The sequence below is a fragment of the Mauremys mutica genome, chromosome 8 (genome assembly GCF_020497125.1).
Source record: "Mauremys mutica isolate MM-2020 ecotype Southern chromosome 8, ASM2049712v1, whole genome shotgun sequence".
Taxonomy (NCBI): domain Eukaryota; kingdom Metazoa; phylum Chordata; order Testudines; family Geoemydidae; genus Mauremys; species Mauremys mutica.
The window spans coordinates 61,300,476-61,324,833 of record NC_059079.1 but is presented as its reverse complement, the minus strand read 5'-3'; the positions used below and the strand labels follow the sequence as shown (position 1 = coordinate 61,324,833).

At 43.5% G+C, this 24,358-nt stretch overlaps 1 protein-coding gene across 5 annotated transcripts in view; it reads left to right on the top strand.

The window, feature by feature from the left end:
* RABGAP1L (RAB GTPase activating protein 1 like) overlaps nucleotides 1-24,358 on the top strand; it is a 541,073-nt gene that overhangs the window by 108,174 nt on the left and 408,541 nt on the right. For all 5 annotated transcript variants that reach the window (XM_045026098.1, XM_045026099.1, XM_045026100.1 and 2 more), the window contains exon 12: nucleotides 23,267-23,360. In XM_045026098.1, the coding sequence (XP_044882033.1) occupies nucleotides 23,267-23,360 (94 nt within the window). The remainder of the gene's footprint in view (nucleotides 1-23,266; nucleotides 23,361-24,358) is intronic.

Below are 24,358 nucleotides of genomic sequence, written 5' to 3'. Positions count from 1 at the left end.
GTCCAGCTCCATCCTGCAAACCTAATGAGCGGTACCCAACAATTCTGTATAGGAGTTCAATGCTGGGATCCCATCTGATGGCTCCAATGTTCTCGCAGTGGTGGATTATCAGCTGGACCCACAGGACCTGTGCCCAGGGGCCCTGGCCAATTGGGAGACCCTTGAAAAATGGGCAGTCCGCCCCCAGCAGACAAACACTGGGTGGGGCAGGGGAAGTCTCTACACTGCCCCGACCCCACTTCCTGGTAGCAGCGCCGGGTGCATGAGCGAGGGAAGCCCCCATGCCTCAACCCTGCTAAATGACTGGGACGGCATGAAGAGTCCAGTGCTCCCCAGCAGCCGCCCAGGCAGAGAGAGGAAGGGACGGGGCCAGACTCAGAGCTGGAGAGGAAGGGGTGGGGCCAGAGCCTCTCCAGCTATGCTGGAACACTGCCTGCAGAGCTGCCTGGGAGAGAGCCTGGCTGGGGAGGGGCAGCAGCCTGCTCCCTGCCCAGGCTCCACAGAAATGCAGGGCAGTGGAGGAAGCCCCAATGCCCTGACCCCTGCTGTGTTCCCGGGACTAGAGGAGAACTGGCTCCCTGCTAAAGCCTCAGGGCCCAGGTGAGGGGGGCAGGACTTTGTGGGGCCGTGGGTGGAACGGTGGTGGGGCTGCAGGCAGAAGGTGTGCTCTGGCCCAGAGCCCCACAAAACCTTAATCCACCTCTGGTTCTCCATGCCAGATCTCTGAAACGCAAGACATTTGCATTACCTGGATCCACTGATCCACTCCTCAGGAGCCCTCAAAACACTAAGGAAGACCAAAGCCTTTACCTCGCTGGAGGATGTCTTCACTCTGTCCTGCCCACAAGCTCCCTTGCTCTCATGCGTGGCTTATTTAGAAACATACTTACACCTGGGGAGACCACCTTGTGGGGAAGAATATCTTTCCCTACTATGTCCACAACTTGGAACATCCTTCCCCGTGTATCATTGGCACTACTGGTAGAACATGACCCTATCATTTTATCAAGTGACTGACACTCCAGATGAGGCTCCCTCTCCCACCTTCTCTCACAAGGGAAACGAGACCAAAGAAGGTATTGGAACTCTCTGCCTGCTTCCAAATGCAGCTACCCCAGGGACCACTGGTATCAGATGTCTTACGCTCTTCCCCTTCTGGCTGATCCATACTGGTGTTACTGGGACCTGTGGGATCCATATAGTAGGCATTGTGGATCTCTGCAGGAATCACACCAACTGTCTTCTCCTAGCCATTCCATTTGGCTCCGTCAGAATTTAAGAGAAGGTCAAGTTGGAGCCAGTTGTTCTGGTGGGTATATCAGTCTCATTGAAAGAGGCGGTTGCTCCATCATCTCCCTCTCTGATGACCAAAAGCAGTACAGGAATTGTTGCAGAATGTGGCAATGGAGCTCCAGATATCTCCTTGAAGAGGTTCAGGACACACAACAGGGCCTATTGGACATCCTCCAGGCCTCTGGCCCTTTGAAGGTGGTCCTTGCAGTTAACCAACCATTTTGGAACCCACCAGATTGGTGTACCCCTACCCCAGAGAGCTGAGAAATCATATTTTGTGCCAGATGAAGTGTCGGAAGTTTCTTCTGCTCATTAAGTTCCCAACTCCTTAGTGGTTCAAGTGGCTGCACAAAGGACCAGACTATTCTAAGACTACACCAACTGACAAGGGTGCAAACATCTCAACCTTTTGGGTAGGAACGTCTCATCGGCTAGTCTCCAATTCAGAGCTGCTAACTATGAGGCATTGTTAGCGAAATATGATTTTCTGAATTATGCCAAATTTTCAGACTTTAAAAACAGACTTCCCCGGGAAATCAGGGCCCAGTTCCAAGCCCTTACTAATGGAGGCAGTTTGGTGGCCAAGATGTCACTTCAAGTGACAGTAGATGCTGCTGATACTGCCTCTAGAGCCATTGTCACAGCTGTAGTCATGAGTCATGATTGTAATTATAGAATAGAATCATAGAAATGTAGGACTGGAAGAGACTTTAATTGGTCATCTAATCCAACCCTCTGTACTCAGGCCAGGACTAAGGATTATCTAGATCATCCTTCACAGGTGTTTGTCTGACTTGTTCTTAAAAATCTCCGAAGATGGAGAGTCCACAACCTCCCTAGTTAATTTGTTCTGAAGTTTAACCATCCATATAGTTAGGAAGTTTTTTGTAATGGCTAACCTAAATCTCCCTTGCTGCAATTTAATCCCATTACTTTCTTGTCCTGTCCTCAGTGGATAAAGAGACCAATTTATCACACTTCTCTTTATAACAAGCTTTACATAATTAAAGACTATTATTATCAGGCCCCCTACTTAGTCTTCTCCAGCTAAACAAACCCAGTTTTTCAATGTTTCCTCACAGGTCATGTTTTCCAAACCTTTCATCATTTTTGTTGCTCCTCCTCGGTACACATCTTTCCAGAACTGGACACAGTTCTCCAGTTGAGTCCTTATCAGTGCTGAGTAGAGTAGAAGAATTACTTCTTGTCTTGTATGCAACACTTCTGCCAACATATCCCAGAATATTTGCTTTTTTTAGAACAGTATTACACTGTGACTCAGTCATATTTAGTTTGTGACCCACTGTCACCTCTGGACCTTTTCTGCAGTACTCCTTCCTAGGCAGTCATTTCCCATTTTGTATTTGTGCAACTGATTATTCTGTCCTGAGTGTAGTACTTTGCATTTCTCCTTTTTGAATTTCATGCTGTTTAATTCAGACTATTTCTTGGTCTGTCAAGATAATTTTGAATTCTAATCCTGTCCTTCAAAGCGCTTCCACCCCTTCCAGCTTGGTATTGTCAGCAAACTTTATACGTGTACTCTCTATGCCATTATCCAAATAATTTATGAAGATATTGAATTGAACTGGCCCAGGACAGATCCCGGTGGGACCTCACTGGATATGCCCTTCCAGCTTGACTGTTACATATCACCTTATCTTCTAGGTTCTTACAAACTGATTGACTATTTGCTCCATTATCTTTTCAGGTACCAAAGTTAAGCTGACTGGTCTATAATTCCCTGTAAATCCTAGGGGTACCTCAGGGAAGACCAGAATAACATCGAGAACCTTCCTTTTGATGACTAGAACCTCTTTAGTGAGAAGACCAATGAGTCTTATACACTTTAAAACAGCTGTTCTCAACTGGCCACGAGTTGTTTCAACTGGGCTGAGGAGCTCTGTGACTGTGAAACCATGAGCCCTGGCATTCCCCTGTGGGGCTGAAGTCCTGAGCCCAGGAGCAGAGTTGCTCCCCTCCCAAATTGCTGCTCTTTACCCACCGCGAGGCAGTCCTGGGGGCAACCCCACACCCTCCCTCCACCTCCTTCTCTCCCCCTGCCCCTCTCCCCAGGCCAGGTCGGAGGTGGGAAGCTGGAGCTCGGCATTGCAGGATGGCTGCTGCTCTGGCTGGTGCCATGCAGCAGGCAGCCACAGAGCTCCCCCATGTCCTGCTGCTACTGCCCAGGATTGTGAATGCTCCTCAGCTCCCAGACCATTTTGACTGCTCAGGCAGCTGGTAAGAGCCTCCCTGCCCCTGGCTCCAGAGCCAGCAGAGCCCTCGGGGAGCAGCAACTACAAGGTGGGCCATCCTGGCACACAGCCCCAAGCAACCCTGTAGGCCCAGACCACCTCCTCAGGCATTTTATCATCAATGCCCATATGAACTCCCACGTAAGAAGCTAAGAGCTCAAAGATCCAGATATATGGCTACTTCTATCTCCACAGCCACCACCCAACCCCACACACTCTGCCTTCAGCTGGGCAACAATAACTACAGACAAGTGGGTACTAGACATCATCCACCAAAGCTACATAATCAAGTTTAGTATCAGAGGGGTAGCCGTGTTAGTCTGGATCTGTAAAAAGTGACAAAGAGTCCTGTGGCACCTTATAGACTAACAGAAGTATTGGAGCATAAGTTTTCATGGGTGAATACCCACTTCATCAGACGCATGAATACCCCCATGCGTCTGACAAAGTGGATATTCACCCACGAAAGCTTATGCTCCAATATTTCTGTTAGTCTATAAGGTGCCACAGGACTCTGTCGCTTTTTACATAATCAAGTTTGTTTTTCCTCTCCACCACAAACCCTCTTCCCAGCTCCTTTTCATATTCTTCTCCTTGATGGGGTGAGAACCCATTCCACCAGAGCATAAGCAACTGCAATGGCATCTTTTCAAGATGTACTTTTATTAGAAATATGTATACCTGGAGCACCTTACTCACCTTCACAGGACACGATGCCTTGATCTACTGTTCTGGCACAGAGACGGCTGAGGGGACAGCTGTATTACAGACAGGCCATAACATCTGCATCCTCACACCCACCTCCTGTTTGACTACTGCTTACTAATGTCCCATGTGTGGAATATACATAGGGATCGTCACTCAAAGAAATGGAAGTATCAGAGGGGTAGCCGTGTTAGTCTGGATCTGTAAAAGCAGCAAAGAATCCTGTGGCACCTTATAGACTAACAGACGTTTTGCAGCATGAGCTTTCGTGGGTGAATACCCACTTCTTCAGATGCATCTGAAGAAGTGGGTATTCACCCACGAAAGCTCATGCTGCAAAACGTCTGTTAGTCTATAAGGTGCCACAGGATTCTTTGCTGCTTTTAAAGAAATGGAAGTTACTTACCTGTAACTGTAGGTTCTTTGAGATGTATGGTCCCTACCTTTATTTCCCTCCCAACCCTCCATCCCCTCTGCTGCAGATGATAGCCAGATCTGTGATAAGAAAAAGAATTGAAGAGGTGTCTGTCCACACTGCCCTTAATACTTTCTGTTTGAAGCACAAGCAGAACAATTGCGATATGTGGACCAACAGACGCTGCTTACTAAACATTTCTGGACTCAAGCAAATGGTGTGTGCGCATACAGATAGGGACCACACATCTTGAAGCACCTCCAGATACAGGTAAGTAACCTCTATTTCTTTGGGCCAGTTCCCTTCACTACTATTGCTTGGGGCAAGCCCCACTCCTCCAACAGAGTGATGAGTAGAAACAGCTAGCAAAAATGAGAGGATTTTCCAGTCCCCTGTATGGAAATAGACCACATAGGATATCTTGGGACCCTAAGTGAGGTTCTTTTTAGGAACTTCAATTTTGTTTTAGGCTAAATTTGTAAAATCCTAATCTCTGCACATTCAGTTTTGTGTGGGCAAACATTTTGTACACATTTGCACAGAGTGTGTGTAAATCATGAAACTTACATTGCAGACCTCATTCATGCACTCAGTAGTGCAAACTGAGGACAAATGGATTATATGCATGGATGTGCTATCACTTATACATATTAAAAAATAAATCATTTTGGAATCTGCATTGACACTTCTGAAAATCTGGTCTATCAACTCTGGTTCAACTCAGTTGGCTTTCTGGAATGCTTAAAAATGTGATTTTGATAATTTTATCTGCTAATCTAATCAATGGCTAAAATATAGTCACTTCAATTTATGCTTTGTAAAATTGATATTTAACCTTTTAAATAATAAATTACAGTAAATTCATGTAGCTTGTGCAGAGCGCAGAAATGAGCCTGATCATGAGATTGAACCACTGTGATCACATTACACCTGCCCTGTGTTCTTTACCTTAGTTACCTATAAAATGGCATATTGATTTTTTAAAGGTATCCTTGTTGGTTTATCAAGTCTCCAAGGGGGGATGGAGTTACCTATGCCCTTGATAACCTCTGTGACCTTTTTTCTTGTCAGTGTCTGGGTTCTGATGCAAATCACATTTTAGGTTTTCACCTTTGTACCTTAGGTTGATTGACTTGAACTCTTACTGTTGTGGTCCCTAAGGGTTATGAATTGCTCCCACTAGATATCCAAGTATCTCTCGTCCCACTTTTTTTTTTAAACTTCTCTTTTTTGCATTTTCATAGAGATGTCAAACTCAGATGGTACAGTACATTTTGAAGGAATTTACATTTTTAGGAACACTTATCTATTGTGCAGCATTTAATTGGCTTTGTCATCAATGTGGGTGTAAAACTAGTGAACTGTAAAGAGAATGATGCTGAATGAAGAGTGGGTGAAAATTATCTATTAAGATTTAAATGAAGTATATACCAACTTTTCATTTTCCATGATTAGCACCCTTTTGTATTTGCTATTCATGAATATACATGAGAGTGGAGTCTTCTCTTTTTGTACAAATGTTTTTACAAACAGATTTTTGCTCCATAGCTGACATTTGTTCAATGAGTAAACAAAACTTGTTTTGAGTGAAAGTAGGGCAGGACCCCTATAGGATTTTATCTGAAAGTGAGGAAGAAGCTAGGGATCAAGGCAGAGAGGGGCTGGAAAGGTCCAGTTGACCATGTTTGCTTCAGAGGCTGCAGGGAGAGGGACTGTTGCTATCTGCAAGTCAGGTGAGCCAATGTGCCCAGAATAATATTGCTCTAATCTACCATCACGTCACCCCATAAAGAGGAGCAGCATCAGGGAGGAGATCTGGCAAAGATTCATCCAGAGGATCCCTCATCTCTGAAGTGAGATTGCTGGTTCTCCTTTTTTAGGGTCTGTAGATTGGAAAGGGGGAACAGGAGGGAAGGAGAGAACTGGCTGGTTGTGAAAACTATTTGCTGTGGATGTGGAAACAGTGTGACATGCACCATAATATTATTTAAATGAAGAGGCCACAACTTTATTTAAAATATTACCTAACTTGGGTAACCACCTCAAACTACCCAGTAAGGTGGTTCCACTGCAGATCTCTTAAGTGGTATACCCTGATGTACTATAAACCTGTGTGGTTGTAAAGGTCACGCTCTCTTGCCACCCTCAGCTCTGCTAAGGGACCCTGACTGGAAGCCTAAGTCTCCTGCCTCCAATGTGGAGAAGGAGAGAGAAGATGTGGAGTTGCAAGCAGCATGAGACACATCAGCACGCCCCCTCACCACGCTATGCTGTGACCAGGGTCAATGCCCAAGTAGGCCACTAGATTACAGCGCTCTCAGTAGGACCCTTTCTAACCCGCCAACTGCACTGGAATCTGCCAAAGATGAAATAATTAAACTCCAAAACCAGACTGCTTGAATGCCAGGTGGAAGGTAAAAAAAACCAAACCAAACCTCGCACAGTAGTTTGCCAATTTTGCCAGATGAGAAAAATCCTTTCCAGATGCCAAAACTGGTGATTAGCCTAGCTGCCATCATCACTGGAGACCCAGCAACTAGATTAAGAGAGGGGCAGGGCTGAAACAGGGAGCCCACAAGGGTTACCCTGTCCAGGCAGAAAACTGTATCAACCCTCCCTCATGCTCCACTTGGCCCAGCACCACCCACATCAGCCAGTGGCAGTGGCAGTGGATGGTCAGGTCCAGATGCAGCATGTTATCTTCTCACTCCCCCACCCCATCCAGTATGAGGAAGAAGGGAGGTAGAGGAGAAAGAAGCAGCCCCCACATGATGAAGTCAACTGGGATTGCAAGAGCAAAGGTACATGGAACACTGCCTCAGCTGCTGCCAGTTGAGATGCCAGAAGCTGTTGCCATTGTTCCCAGCCACATCAAAGCCATGCCCTGGATAGTGGGGCGAACAAATATTTAGTTGAATGAGAGGTGAAGTGTCTCCCCTCTTGATTTATGTCCTCCTTCCATCATTGTACATCCATTTCCTCTACAGGCAATGTCTGTCCTTACCCTACTTATGCCATCCACCTCTAGCTTCCCATTCAATCTGAGCAAGAGAATTGTGTCTGGAGGAAGTGGGAGCATATGTTTACTGTGTTAACTTTTCATTCACACTCCCCATATTTTAAGTTTTTGCTTGAATAGTTGTAGCTTAATGTTTGCTAAAATTATTCCAATTTTTTTTTAAACAAATATGTTAGGATGGGGGAACTATTTTACTGTTAAAGTAATTCATGGGTGACATGAGGTGAGCATTTCTAATTTTTGAGTGTTTGGAATACTAAAACATTTCACTGTACAGTGAATTGTTTGAGCATTAAAGCTCATAGTTGGGCCATTTGTTATATTTCTCCAGTTGGTTTACTGACAGAACTTTCAGAATTCTGCAAGATCACACAAACATAATGTGTTGGTATTAATAGAATAGAAAAATTGTTTTAAACAAGCTTAAAAATTAAATTGCAGAACTCTAGCAGTAGTAACACTCTCTTTAGATGTACCAGGTCTTTAATCCCCCAGGTTTTATGAGCAGACTTTACTTTAGCAGTAGTGTTAGTGTAGCCTAGCCTGTTAAGCTAGGCCAGTATACTGCCCTTTTCCACAACAGATAGATGTTCAAGAGAATACACAACCGTTTGCCTTTACGGGTCATACAAATCTACAATAATGCTAAACTACGAATAGACATAAGTAGGAAGATGTGGCCATTGTCTCCTACACATTTTTAGATTTCATCTGCGTACAAAGATGCAGATGAATGCAAACATAGTGTGATCAAATGCAAAAATAAAAATGTGGTCAGACTGAAAGTTTTGATGTATTGACTTGCACAAGCACTAAGTTGTCATTGATGCTGCCTTCCTGCTGAATGCCACTCCTTCAGTACTAAGGGTAGCATTTTGGTGATTGTTCTAGCTTTGTCTTGCATGCCCTTGCCCACTCCCATAAAATATTATATAACTGAAGCCAAATGGTCTCAAAAAAAGGCAGTAAATATTCTCTTTGAAGATCAGACAGTCATTTGCAGAGTTTCACCAAAGAGCACATTGAGTCCTTGAATGTTGTCCACATTCACATCCATCTCCATTTTCTGTTCTTCCGTGCTGCTACTAGATAAGTGCTCTATTTGTTTTTTAGCATGGAAGAGGATGTTTGTTGTAAAGAGAATTACTTTAATCAAATTACCTGTGTATTACCTACCTTTCTAAAAAGTCACTCAAAATAAGTTCAGGGAGAACAGGGGACGAAACTGTACCAGTGAAACAGTCCAGTTGCAGATCTCTTTCACTATGAGAATACAACTAAAGGTCTGTATTGGGCAGTACAACAGTGGGACCTTGCATATATCCTATCTGTGTTGGGGAATGAAGGGGAGAGACAGGATGAGCGTGATATAAATATTAATAAAGTCTGTGGCCATCTGTGCAGCCCTGGCTTCAGCTGAATCTACTGGGCACTTGGGGAAAATGTTGACAAGTCTGAAGTTCTCCAAGTTGCTTCACAGGGATCTTTTCACCTCTGAATTGCCTCCATCATGCTGCTCCTGTTATTACTGTTGCACTCCTCTGAGCAGCATGATGCTCCCTGATGTTTGGATCAGGCCCTTGCTGAATGCATGTTGCCAATCTGTTAGTCTTTGCTACCAGTTCTTTGCCTGTTGCCCCCTCAGGAAGGAAAGGGAGAAACGCACATAAAATACATCTGATATTTTAAAAAGTGGGGTCAACGTACATAGCCGCAATGTAATGGTCCTTTGCTCATACTACTTTGAGGGGGCAATTGTCTGTCAGAGTGTCCTAACCCAAGAGCTTTCTCCCAGAGTTTTTATGCAAAACCTTGATGACGACTTTAGCATTGTAGAGGCAGATTAACTTCCCATAAAAATGGTTTGCGTGACAGTCAGGTATGCCAGTCTGCTCATATAAATGATATGAGCACATGAGGTCGCCATTAAGGCTTTGTGGAACAGCATGAATTTGAAGCTGGGCTATGTATTGCTTTTTGGTATCTGTTGGAGAGAGAAGAGAAAGCCTGATGGGAGTGTGTTATTGACTGTGTTGTAGGCAATGTGAAAGTAGCAAGCAATGCAGGAGACTTCTCCCTTAATTTATTTCCATGTTTTTAAGGTGTTGAGAGGGTGGGATGCATCATGATACCACCTTAACTGTTTCAAAATGTATATTTTGTTTTTTTTTAATATAAACTAAGCCAGAATATGACCCAACCTTTCATGGATGGAGAGGGGACCACACCTGCCCTTCCCAGTTAGTTCATATTGATGTGATGAGATAATTCTGTATCTGCCCTCAGCCTCTATTACGATAATCTGATTCAGTCCTCCCCCAGCCACTGTTTTAATTGCTCTTCCAAAGAGGAAAAAGAAGCAATACCATATGACTAATTACATAGTGGTAATAAAAATAGCAGACACTTAGCAAATAATTTGCAAATAATCAACAGGTTGGAATTTGTCAGCATGAAATGGTACTTGAAGAATTTTGAATAGCAAACAAATTCTGTAAAAAATTGAAGTCTGGTCAAACAGTTCATGAACAGAAATAAGGGTGATAGTGAATGGAAACATTTATTTGCTACAGCTGTTCACAGAGCTAGCAACACATTGTCATGTAGCTTTTTAAAGTCCCCCCCACCCCCCATGTTTAGATGATCTTTCAAATAGCTATTGGGAAATATTTTTTGCCATACCAGTTCAATATGTAACTTACACATATCCAGCCTTTTTTTCTCAATGGGCGGGAGCCAACATGGCTAGCTTTGTTCACATTCATGTCCAAATTTGTAGCTGCATCTACAAAGCCATTGCTGTTTCCTATGAACTGATTTTATCTCCCTATGAACTATTTTACCTTAATGTAAATATAACATGCTTCTGATTTACTGTTACATTGATTATGGCAGTCCAGAGAAATAAGTTTGTCATTTGTAGAACTGGCTGATTTTTTTTTAACAAAAAATGTTATTTCAATAAAATAGAATTTTTGGTGAGAGGTTATTTTTAATCTTTTTTGCATTTATATTGAAACAAAAAATCATCGTAATTGAGAACCTCTTTTTTTACACAAACTAATTTTTTAAAATTTTTCTCAAGTTTTCACTGGAAATGACATAACGTTTCCTGACTAGCTCTGATAATTTATTCCCTTTTCTCCATCATTACTTCCAAAACACTCTCTGGTCCATGCTCTGGTGCTTCTTATCTCAGCTTACCTACTGTAACCTGCTTCTCTTCTGTCTTCCTCACTGTCTCTCTGTTTTATTTAATATGTTCAAAATGCTGCTGTCAGTAGCATCTTCCTATTGTTACTCTGACCATACCTTGTCACCTTCAGTGTTTCTATTGACTTCTCCTATTTTCCTACATTTAAACTTCTCACTTTCAAAACACTCCAGTGACATTACCACCTACATCTGACCTAATTTCCTTCTCCTGTACATCCCTTCCCACTCCCTGTGCTCTGCTCAAGCTTCTCTCCTGACTACTTTTTTGTCACCCTCACCCACTCCAAAGTTTCTTTTGTTTGTAACAGGTTTTCAGTTAAAACTCATCATGAACCTTTTCTCCTCCTTCAGATCACTACCAAAAATCCACCTGCTTAGCTAAGCAAATCTACTTTAATATTATTGCACTACTACCCATTGTTTGTAGTATGTACTACACTTATTTATGCGTTCAAACTGTAAGTTCTTTGGGGGCAAGGATGTGTTTATTTGCATGTGCTATAGATGGCACTTAGAATACTTATTTCTAAATTACTATATAAGTTAATAATATCATACTCACTGAATCAGATCTACTGTGCCTGGCTGTTTAAAGACAGCTGCAGTTATTGAAAAGGTAGTGCTAAGTACTCTATATATGTAATTGGGTTTAAATACTAGTGGGAGAGTAATAAGTCTATTAAATGAACATTTGTTAAATAGAATTCAACAAAAGGCCCACACAAAATGGAGCTGTTAGTTTTTTCATTATAAATACAGCCAGATAAAAAATTTGAAATACATCCATTTGTTAGGATAACAATTCTGAACCAAAATATGTTTCGTCATAGAATCATGGAACTGAAAGGGACCTTGAGAGGTCATCTAATCGAGTCCCCTGCACTCAAAGAAGGACTAAGTATTATCTGCATCATCCCTGACAGGTGTTTGTCCAACCTGCTTTTAAAAATCTCCAACGATGGAGATTCTGCAACCTCCCTAGGCAATTTAGTCCAGTGCTTAACCACCCTGACAGGAAATTCTTCCTAATGTCCAACCTAAACTGCCCTTGCTGGAATTTAAGTTCATTGCTTCTTTTCCTATCCGCAGAGGTTAACAACAACAATTTTTCTCCCTCCTCCTTGTAACAACTTTTTATGTATTTGAAAACTGTTATCATGTCTCATCTCAGTCTTCTCTTTTCCAGACTAAACAAACCCAGTTTTTTCAATCTTCCCTTATAGGTCATGTTTTCTAGACCTTTAATCATTTTTGTTGCTCATCTCTGGACTTTCTCCAATTTGTCCACATCTTTCCTGAAACGTGGCACCCAGAACTGGACTCGATACTCCAGTTGAGGCCTAATCAGAGTGGAGTAGAGCGGGAGAATTACTTCTCGTGTCTTGCTTACAATACATCCCAGAATCATGTTTGCCTTTTTTTTTTCCCCCAACAGTGTTACACTGACTCATATTTAGCTCGATACACTATGACCCCCAGATCCCTTTCAGTAGTATTCCTTCCTAGGCAGTCATTTCCCATTTTGTATATATGCAACTGATTGTTCCTTCCTAAGTGGAGTACTTTGCATTTGTTCTTATTGAATTTAATCCTGTTTACTTCAGACCATTTCTCCAGTTTGTCCAGATCATTTTGTCCAGATCAAACTTTATAAGTGTACTCTCTATGCCATTATCTAAATCATTGATGAAAATATTGAACAAAACCAGACCCAGAACCGATCCCTGCGGGACCCCTGCGATGCCCTTCCAGCATGACTGTGAACCACTGATAACTACTTTCTGGGAACGATTTTCCAACCAGTTATGCACCCACCTTATAGTAGCTCCATCTAGGTTGTATTTCCCTAATTTGTTTATGAGAAGGTCATGTGGGACAGTATCAAAAGTCTCACTAAAGTCAAGATATACCACATCTGCCACTTAGTTCCTATCCACAAGGCTTGTTACTCCGTCAAAGAAAGCTATCAAATTGGTTTGACATGATTTGTTCTTGACAAATCCATGCTGACTGTTATTTATCACCTCATTATCTTCTAGGTGTTTGCAAATTGATTTTTTAATTATTTGCCCCATTATTTTTCTGGGTACAGAAGTTAAGCTGACTGGTCTGTAATTCCCCGCTTTGTCCTTATTTCCCTTTTTATAGATAGGCACTATATTTGCCCTTTTCCAGTCTTCTGTAATGTCTCCCATCTTCCATGACTTTTCACAGATAATTACCAATGGCTCAGATATCTCCTCATTCAGCTCCTTGAGTATCCTAGGATGCATTTTATCAGGCCCTGGTGATTTGAAGACATCTAACTTGTCTAAGTAATTTTTGACTTGTTCTTTCCCTATTTTAGACTCTGATCCTACCTCATTTTCACAGGCATTCACTATGTTAGACATCCAATCACCACCAATCTTCTTGATGAAAACCGAAACAAACAAGTCATTAAGCACCTCTGCCATTTCCACATTTTCTGTTGTCTTCCCCCACCTCATTAAGTAATGGGCCTACTCAGTCCTTGGTCTTCCTCTTGCTTCTAATGTATTTGTAGAATGCTTTCTTGTTACCCTTTATGTCCCTAGCTAGTTTGATCTCATTTTGTGCCTTTGCTTTTCTAATATTGTCCCTGCATAGTTGTATTTGTTTATATTCATCCTTCGTAATTTGACCGAGTGTCCACTTTTTGTAGGACTCTTTTTATTTAATTTATTTATTTATTTATTTGCGTTTTAGATCATTGAAGATCTCTTGGTTAAGCCAAGGTAGTCTCTTGCCATACTTCCTATTATTCCTACGCAGTGAGATAGTTTGCTCTTGTGCCATTAATAGTGTCTCTCTGAAAAGCTGCCAATTGTCTTCAATTGTTTTCCCCCTTACACTTGCTTCCCATGGGATTTTATCTACCAACTCCCTGAGTTTGCTAAAGTCTGCCTTTTTGAAATCCATTGTCTATATTGTGCTGTTCTCCTTCCTACCCTTCCTTAAAATCATGAACTCTTCCATTTCATGATCGCTTTCATCCAAGTTGCCTTCCACGTTCAAATTCTCAACCAATTCCTCCCTATTTGTCAAAATCAAATCTAGAACAGCCTCCCCCCAGTAGCTTTCTCCACCTTCTGAAATAAAATACTGTGTCCAGTACATTCCAAGAACTTGTTGGATAATCTGTGCCCTGCTGTGTTATTTTCCCAACAGATGTCTGGGTAGTTGAATTCCCCCATCACCACCAAGTCCTGTGCTTTGGATGATTTTGTTAGTTGTTTAAAAAAAGCCTCATACACCTCTTCTTTCTGGTTTGGTGGTCTGTAATAGACAGGGCCAGCTCTAGGGTTTTTGCCGCCCCAAGCGGCGGCGGGGGGAAGCTGCGATCGGCGGCACTTCGGTGGCAGCTTTACCATCGCTGCTTCATTCTTTGGCAGCAATTTGGTGGCAGGTCCTTCCCTCTGAGAGGGACTGAGGGACCCGCTGCTGAAGAGCCGGACGTCCTTATTACGTGCCGCCCCTTTCCGTTGGCCTCCCCAAGCACCTGCTTGCAGCGCTGGTGCCTGGAGCTGGCCCTGGTAGTAGACCACTACCATGACATCACCCTTGTTTTTTACCCCTTTTATCCTTACCCAGAGACTTTCAACAAGTCTGTCTCTTATTTCTATCTCAACCTCAGTCCAAGTGTATACATTTTTAATATATAATGCAACACCTCCTCCCTTTTCCCCCTGCCTATCCTTCCTGAGCAAGCTGTACCCTTCTATACCAATATTCCAGTCATGCATATTATCCCACCAAGTCTCCATTATGCCAACTACATCATAGTTGTGTTTGTTTATTAGCATTTCGAGTTCTTCCTGCTTATTCCCCATACTTCTCGCATTAGTATACAGACATCTATGATGCTGATTTGATTCCCTGCTCCCCCCACAGTTCTGTCTTGTCTCTCCCTTATTTCTGCTATAACAGCCCATGCTCCCCGCAGATTCCGACCCTCCTCCCAGGTCTCCATGTTTTTGACTTACCTGTGGGCTTTGGTCACCTGCGCCCATCGAACCTAGTTTAAAGCCCTCCTCACTAGGTTAGCCAGTCTGTTGCCAAATATGCTCTTCGCCTTCCTCAATAGGTGGACCCCATCTCTGTTTAGCAGTCCTTGCCCCTGGAACAGCATCCCGTGGTCAATGAAGCCGAAGCCATTCTGGCGACACAGTCCTCGCAGCCAGGCATTCACCTCCAAGATGCATCTCTCTCTGCTGAGGCCCCTACCCTTGACTGGAAGGACTGAAGAGAACACCACCTGTGCTCCCAACTCCCTTACCTTTACTCCCAGAACCCTGTAGTCACTTCTGATCTGTTGAGGGTCATACCTTGCAGTATCATTAGTGCCCATGTAGATGAGTAGCATGGAGTGGTAGTCAGAGGGCCAGGTGATCCTCGACAATCCCTCCATAATGTCTCGGATACAGGCCCCTGGCAGTCAGCATACCTCCTGGGATGCCATGTCGGGGCAAAAGATGGATGCCTCCGTCCCCCTCAGAAGAGAGTCTCCAACCACCACTACCCTATGTTTCCTTCTGGGAGTGGTGGCTGTGATCCTTCCAGCCTTGGAGGTACATGGCTTCTCCTCTTCAACCTTTGGGGGTGATTCTTTATTACTCGTTGCCAGGGCAGCATAACGGTTCTCCAGCACCATGGTGGGTGGGTTGGGAGTAGGGGTGGATCACTGCCTGCTGCCAGAAGTAACCAGCAGCCAGTGTCCTCCCTGTACCAGAGTTATATCCTCCTCCTCCCCCGGTGGCATGACAGTAGTCCTCTCTAGCTGGATAGCGTCCTCAGCCTTGGAAGTCTCTATATAAATACTGTCAAGGAATTCTTCGTGTGCACGGATGCTCCTCAGCCTAGTGACCTTCTCCTGTAGCTCTCCCACCTGCTTCCTGAGAGATTCCACTAGCAGGCACCTCTCACATTGGATGGTCCCCACAGCTGGCTTTTTGAGAGTGGGAAATGCAAGCCACAGTCTCTGCAAATCCACATCAGGATCTGGGTAGAGGCATCCATGGTTAGGTTCTCTGTCTGGATACAGGCGCAGGTGGAGGAGACAGAAGCAGTGTTGGCACTGGCAGTGCGGCCCTTCCTAACCATAGCAATTTTATTACATCTCTCTCCCATAAACTCCCCTGTTTGCAGTCCCCTGTTTGCTAGCTCCTCGTGGTCGCTTAGCCTCCGGCTTTTAAGGCTTTTCCACGTAGGTGGTAATATGTTTTTTAAGTACATCAGAAGCAGGAAGCCTGCTAAACAGCCAGTGGGGCCCCGGATGATCAAGATACAAAAGGAGCACTTAAAGACGATAAAGTCATTGTGAAGAAACTAAATAAATTCTTTGCTTTAGTCTTCATGGCTGAGGATGTTAGGGAGATTCCCAAACCTGAGCTGTCCTTTGTAGGTGACAAATCTGAGGAATTGTCACAGATTGAAGTGTCACTAGAGGAGGTTTTGGAATTAATTGATAAATGTAATAGTAACAAGTCACCGGGACCAGATGGCATTCACCCAAGAGTTTGGAAAGAACTCAAATGTGAAATTGCAGAACTATGAACTATGGTTTGTAACCTATCCTTTAAATCGGCTTCTGTACCAAATGACTGGAAGATGGCTAATGTAACGCCAATATATATAAAGGGCTCTAAAGGTGATCCCGGCAATTACAGACTGGTAAGTCTAATGTCAGTACTGGGCAAATTAGTTGAAACAATAGTAAAGAATAAAATTGTCAGATACATAGCAGAACATACATAGTTGGGCAAAAGTCAACATGGTTTCTGAAAAGAGAAATCATGTCTTACTAATCTATTAGAGTTCTTTGAAGGGGTCAGCAAACATGTGGACCAGGGGGATGCAGTGGACATAGTGTACTTAGATTTCCAGAAAGCCTTTGACAAGGTCCCTCACCAAAGGCTCTTACGTAAATTAAGTTGTCATGGGATAAGAGGAAAGATCTTTTCATGGATTGAGAACTGGTTAAAAGACAGGGAACAAAGGATAGGAATAAATGGTAAATTTTCAGAATGGAGAGGGGTAACTAGTGGTGTTCCCCAAGGGTCAGTCCTAGGACCAATCCTATTCAACTTATTCATAAATGAACTGGAGAAAGGGGTAAACAGTGAGGTGGCAAAGTTTGCAGATGATACTAAACTGCTCAGGATAGTTAAGACCAAAGCAGACTGTGAAGAACTTCAAAAAGATCTCACAAAACTAAGTGATTGGGCAACAAAATGGCAAATGAAATTTAATGTGGATAAATGTAAAGTAATGCACATTGGAAAAAAGAACCCCAACTATACATACGATATGATGGGGGCTAATCTTGGAGTCGTCATGGATAATTCTCTGAAGACGTCCACGCAGTGTGCAGCGTCAGTCAAAGAAGCAAACAGGATGTTAGGAATCATTCAAAAAGGGATAGAGAATAAGACAGAGAATATCTTATTGCCCTTATATAAATCCATGGTATGCCCACATCTTGAATACTGCATACAGATGTGGTGGTCTCATCTCAAAAAAGATATACTGCCATTAGAAAAGGTTCAGAGAAGGGCAATTAAAATGATTAGGGGTATGGAATGGCTTCTGTATGAGGAAAGATTAAACATGCTAGGACTTTTCAGCTTGGAAAAGAGGAGACTAAGGAGGGGATATGATAGAGGTATATAAAATCATGAGTGGTGTAGAGAAAGTGAATAAGGAAAAGTTATTTACTTGGTCTCATAATATAAGAACTAGGGGCCACCAAATGAAATTAATGGGCAGCAGGTTTAAAACAAATAAAAGGAAGTAGTTCTTCACACAGCACACCGTCAACCTGTGGAACTCCTTGCCTGAGGAGGTTGTGAAGGCTAGGACTATAACAGGGTTTAAAATAGAACTAGATAAATTCATGGAAGTTAATGGCTATTAGCCAGGATGTGTAAGGAATGGTGTCCCTAGCCTCTGTTTATCAGAGGGTGGAGATGGGCGGCAGGAGAGAGATCACTTGATCATTACCTGTTAGGTTCGCTCTGTCTGGGGCACCTGGCATTGGCCACTGTCGGTAGACAGGATACTGGGCTGGATGGACCTTTGGTGTGACCCAGTATGGCTGTCCTTATGTTCTTATTAACGATGGAAGGAACTGAGGTGACAACCGCTGCAGTGCCTGCTTTTACAGCCCTGCCATCAGAACATGCTCAAATGTTGAAAGGACCAGTGAGGGGCTGTGTGAGTGCTCATATTGACACTGCTACTAGAAGGCTGCACTGTTCAATGGCACTGGTCGGCACGTGTCCCAAGAGTGTGAATATGCAGAGTCCATCTCCAAGAACCTCAGTTATAGGCTAAGTAACCTTCAACCTTTCTAGTGTTGCTGACCAGGCTGGAATATGTCTTGTAGAGCTTAGTCATATGTTTCTCAAACTCCAAAAATATTTCTTGTGCATTTATTTTCAGCAGTGGTTTAGTAGAACCTTTTTACTTGTGAACATACGTTACCAACCAGGTTCTCAAGTTTATCTATCTATCTATCTATCTATCTATCTATCTATCTATCTATCTATCTATCTATCTATCTCTATCTATCTATCTATCTATCTATCTATCTATCTATCTATCAGCTTTCACCTTGGAACATTTTTCTGATTAATTTTGCTTTGTTCTGCTTTGGATGTTGACGTTTCTATTTGTTATGAGCTTCAGGTTTGGACCAGGTAGATTAGTGGGACATGTCATATTTTATTCTGATTGGCTGAATTACCCCATGTGACCAGTAATGGATCTGCTCAGCAGAATCCATTTTTACTTAGTGTCTCAGGGAAAGAAGAGGGAAGTATTGTATCTAAGCTATCTGATCTAGCTGAGAAAATCAGGAGAGGGGAGAATTTTTAAAATTTAATTTATGCTATTAAATTTCTTTAAAAAAATACTGTTTTTAAATTTAAATTTTAAGAACTGCTCAGGTTGTGAGGAAAAGGAGAATGGGTCCACAATATTTCCCGTTATTTGCTTTAGAATTTAATAATATGCTTTGCAGATCTGGGCTTCAAAATACAGTACATTTCCATGGGCCGTAATGAATTCTTCAAGTTATTGAGAGCTGTCTCATTTTACTATTGTATATTTTAATACACTTAATTATCATCATATCTTTGCTTAATAAGGGAAAATTGCTTTTTCTGAGCTCAGTGTTTCTACTTTTGGTTCCAGTGAACCTGCTCAAAAGGATATGAACCCATCAAATCAAAATTTTGCCTGTAGGATTGCATGGAGATTAAAAAAAATGGGGCAACTGGATTCATTCAAACCTACCGTATTTTCCGGCGTATAAGACGACTTTTGAAACTAAAAAACAACCCCCAAAAATCGGGGGTCGTCTTATACGCCGGGTATAAACAGGCTTCGGCTGAGCCAATCCTGGGAGGCGTCTCTCTGGTGTATGCCATTAATGCATACAAAGCCTGCTCGGATTGGCAAAGGTTGTAATAGCCTGCCTCTCTGACTCAGCCAATCCGAGCAGGCTTAATAGATGACACCGCTCCCATGAACGCTCCGCCCTCCTTCTCCTCCCCTTCCCCGGCTTCCCGCGAATCAAATGTTCGCGGGAAGCCTGAAAAAAGGAGTGGGCAGGTAAGCCGGGCGTGTGGGGGAGGGGGCGGGATGACTTACCTGAGGCGCCGGTCCCGGTGTCAGCCCGGGGAGCCGGGCCCCGTGGCTGCGGCGCCGGCTCCGGTGTCGGCCGGGCCCGGGGAGCCGGGCCCCGCGGCTGCGGCGCTGGTCCCGGTGTCGGCCCGGGGAGCCGGGCCCCGCGGCTGCGGCGCCGGTCCCGGTGTCGGCCCGGCCCGGGGAGCCGGGCCCCGCGGCTGCGGCGCCGGTCCCGGTGTCGGCCCGGCCGGGGAGCCGGGCCCCGCGGCAGCGGCGCCGGTCCCGGGGTCGGCCCGGGGAGCCGGGCCCCGCGGCTCCAGCTCAGGTGTCGGCCCGGGGAGCCGGCCCCGCGGCTGCGGCTCCGGCTCCGGTGTCGGCCCGGGGAGCCGGGCCCCGCGGCTGCGGCTCCGGCTCCGGTGTCGGCCGGGCCCGAGGGAGCCGGGCCCCGCGGCTGCGGCTCCGACCCTGGCCCCCGGCAGGGGTAAGAGGCCAGGGCCAGGGCTGGGACTGGGGCGGGGGAGGAGGGGTTGGATCGGGCAGAGGTTCTGGGGGGGCAGACAGGGGATGAGGATGGGGAAGGGGGGGTTGGGTAGGCGCCGCGTGGGAATTCCTGGGGTCTGTTGGGATGGTGGTGGATGGAGTCGGGGCAGTCAGGGGACAGGGAGCGGGGCAAGTTTGGCAGGGGGTGGGGTCCTGGGGGGGAGTTAGGGTTGGGGGTCTTGGGAAGGAGTGGTCAGGGGACAAGGAGCAGGGCAGGGGGGGTTATGGGTTGTGGTTTCTGAGGGGGGGCAGGACGTGGGTGGGGGGTGTACTCACTGGACGGTTCCCTACCGGGTCTTCGGTGGTGGGTCCTTCAGCCTCGGAACGGGGGGTAGTCTTATACGGCGAGTATAGGCCAAAACCTATGTTTTACGTGGAAAATTAGGGGGTCGTCTTATACGCCCAGTCGTCTTATACGCCGGAAAATACGGTACATCTACTTTATTTCAGGACCTATGAAACCATGCAAACTGGTTCTGACACAAAGAATTTCATGAACCATGTTTTGGTTTGAAATGGGAGGAGATTGTGGAACTCTGTTTTTCCAAACCAGCATTTCTGTTCACATTGCTTTGAGTGTTTTTGAGGTACAAGACAGGAGCTATCTTGTCTTCATGTTTGGTTGTCAAATTCAAGGACCGATATGTTTTTATTAATGACTTGTACTTGGCAACTGCTGAGATGATTAATTGGCGTCAGAGTGACAGTGATGAAGATTTAGTTAGGAGAGAAATCATGCCAGTATGTTGGACAGATCCTCCTCTACATGAACTACTGATGCCAACAATAAATCAACTTGTTTCTAATATGAAATGTTGAAAATTCTTGGAAAATTACAGATGTTGGCAGAGACTCATGAGTGTGGCTGAACTCTGTCACACTCTTGAGGAGCAAAAGTTGCTTTAAGCCACCTTTTGAGCTCTCTGGATTCTTGAGATAGTTTGCTCCCAGGCAAAATTTAAAGCATACTCAGGCCTGCTCTGAACTATACTTAGCTGCTTTGGGCCTCCAAGGATAATGGGAACATGGCAGCGACTCTTTTGTGCTTCCAGAGTGGTACAAAAGAGCTGTGATTGGGCCTGATCACAGTACCAGTTATCTTCTAAACCATACTAGTTTCGAATATTTAACAATATTTACTTTTAAGATTTTGTTTTAAAGACCTAAAATTACTAGTAAACATATAATCAGAAATCTGTGGTTTCAGTGGTTGGGACCAGGAAAAAGTTTGTATAGATGGTGACAGGTCCTCCTTTGTATCTGTGTTTATTTTTGGTGATGATGGGTCCTCTGATGTATATGAACTACAAAGATTTCATAACTTCTTTTGGCTGTTTAGTTTGGCCCCACCCTGGCCATAAATTCGTCAATACCACTCTGCATATTAGATGGAGTCAGGTGAGAGCAATGTGAAATGTTTCAGTGCGAGACAAAAGGAATTTTGTGATAGGTATCTTGCCCCAAAAGCTTTTGGGCCAGTCCTTCCTCAGCTTGAGCAGAATCTTCACCAAGTTCATGTGACTCAAAAAAACCTCCAAGATTATTTCATAGACTCCCCAGATTATCCTGATTGAATGGAGGATTAGGTCAACCCAACTAAATGAGTTACTGTCTTTCCATATAATGGTTGTGGTCACATTGTTTCCCAGTACACAAAACACATGTAACCCCACTAAGTCTTGCACCTGAGAGGGAACACTTTGTGACATCTAGCCCATTCCCTTTTCAGTTGTCAGCCAATACCCTATGAGATGAATCTAGTCTTTAATCATGAACCTTTCTAGAAAGAGTGATCATTAAACTTCCCTCTGTGAAACAGCCCACGCTTGAGGTTTGGATGTGGGGGGAAAAGCTTCAGAAACAACCTCTGGGTAGTAGATATATATGACAGCTAGCAAAGCATATGACCATTTAGAGTCCCATTTTCAGAAGTGATTTAGGAACCTGAACTCAGTGAGATTTGGGGCTTGTCTCCACAGGGAAATAGCAATTCTGGAATAACTGTTTTGCAGTAGCTATTTTGGAATAGCTCCCTGCATAGATGATCTATTCCAGAAGATAAGTGATGTAATTCCAGAATAGTGTCCATATGGGGGAGTTATTCTGTTATAGCTAAATTATACCAAAATAGTTGTGCTGGTCAGTTTCCCCCATGATGTTTGAAAATGGGACTTAGGGCTAGTCTACACTTACCTGCCGGGTCGACGCGGTGAGTTCGACTTCTCGGAGTTCGAACTATCGCGTCTAATCTGGCCGCGATAGTTCGAACTCCCCGCGTGTTCCGGTTGACTCCGGTACTCCACCACTGCAAACGGCGGTGGCGGAGTCGACCTTGGAGCCGCGTACTTCGATCCCGCGGCGTCTGGACGGGTAAGTAGTTCGAACTAAGGTACTTCGAGTTCAGCTACGCTATTCACGTAGCTGAACTTGCGTACCCTAGTTCGACCCCCGCCCTTAGTGTAGACCTGCCCTTAGACTCCTAACTCACTTAAGCTGTTTAGAAAATTTTACCTTCAACATAATTTCTGATTCACAGGCTCATCCAACCCATTTTACTTCTGTATCTAACTCTCCATTAAAGCCACTTATCCTTAACACTTCTGAGATTATTGCCTCTTCACTTCTAACTTCCCATATGATTTCGGCTTCCAAGTCACAAAATCACTTTTGCTGCTCTTCTGTGGATCTCTTTCAGTAAGATACAATTTCATCACTGTGGAGTGTGATCAGAGTTTCTGAGGCAAGAACTGTGCATGGTATCCTAGGTATGATGCAATGTAAAGGACTAATATAATCTGCTCTACTTGATGGGAAATTTCTCTGTATATAAAACCTGGAAATGGAATTGGCTTGTATTCGGCAGTAGTATAGCACTGAGTACTCTTATTTAATGTATCACTGATTGCCACCGAGTATCTTCACATACTTTCTAGATAATAGTTCCCTAATCTATGTCTGTTGTGTATTCTTTCCTAAATGTGTTAATTTTAAACTTCTGCATCTTAAATTTCATCCCACACTTGTCTGCACAAATCCTCAAGCTTTCCATATTCATTTGTGTTTTCTATCTTTTTTTGTGTAGTCTCATATAACTGTTTTTTTGTCAGAAAAATTTGTTGTTCTATAATCTGTTAGCTCTTTGGTAAATCTGTGCATGTTTTTGTTTCTTTGCAGAGAGTGATAACGAACTCTCAAGTGGTACTGGTGATGTGTCTAAGGATTGTCCTGAGAAGGTCTTGTATTCCTGGGGAGAATTACTGGGGAGATGGTAAATATTATTTTTTCTCATTTAGATTTTTAAATACTGAACCTTTTCACCCTTCAGAAGAGCAGATAATGGCTCATAAAACAGTATAAGGCCTAAAATTCCTTCAGCTTAAATTTTACTTTTCTTTCTCCATTTAAAAAAAAACTCCAAACATTTTAGTTATGATTAAAAAATAGAGATGCTCCATATGAAAACGTATTTAAACCCAGCGCATAAAGGATTAGCACTTGTATCTTTAATTGGTGGTTATTCTGGGGATCTCTCTGCCAGTGCTTCCATGAAAGCCTTGGTCCCTGTGTTACTGCATTTTCAGAGGTTTATTTGACTAATAATTCTCCTCCATCTTGGTGTTAAAAATGGTTCATTTCATGCTCCCCCCATCCTGTTTAAATGCTTATCTTTATAGCCTGATTTATTCATTTGTACTAGATTTGTCCATTCCTAAATCTTTCCTCCTTATGATGTTACATGTTGTGAATTATGGTTTCATTGGTATTGATTCTGTTTGTTGATCCTATACATGATAGTATCCCAAGGGGACACTGATCTGTTTTCTCAGATGCCAAGCAGAGGTTTTTTGTTTGTTTTTGTTTTTAAATCATGTAACAGACTTCAAATTGCCTTGTTTAGACAAAATTAAATTTGATCAACTGTATTTTTTGGCAAAATTCTCAATTTCAAGTTAACATTCAAATGCATATTCACACAAGGCTAGAAAAATTAAAATTGAGGTCTTATATGTTTGAGTAACTTAGTCTTCCCAGGTGAACAAATGCATATTTACATCTTTCAAAAGAAGGCAATCCAGGATACATGAAAGGCATGTGAAAAGTTAAAATTTGGTGAAATAGCTTAGAAATTCTCAAATACCTAGAAAACAGGTTGCAACTTTTTTTCAAACGGATAAAAACATCTTCATTTCACCTTTTCACAATTCAAAAATGTCCAGAAGAGTTTTGCCCAGATTAAAATAAAATCCTGTTGAGATGAAGACCAAG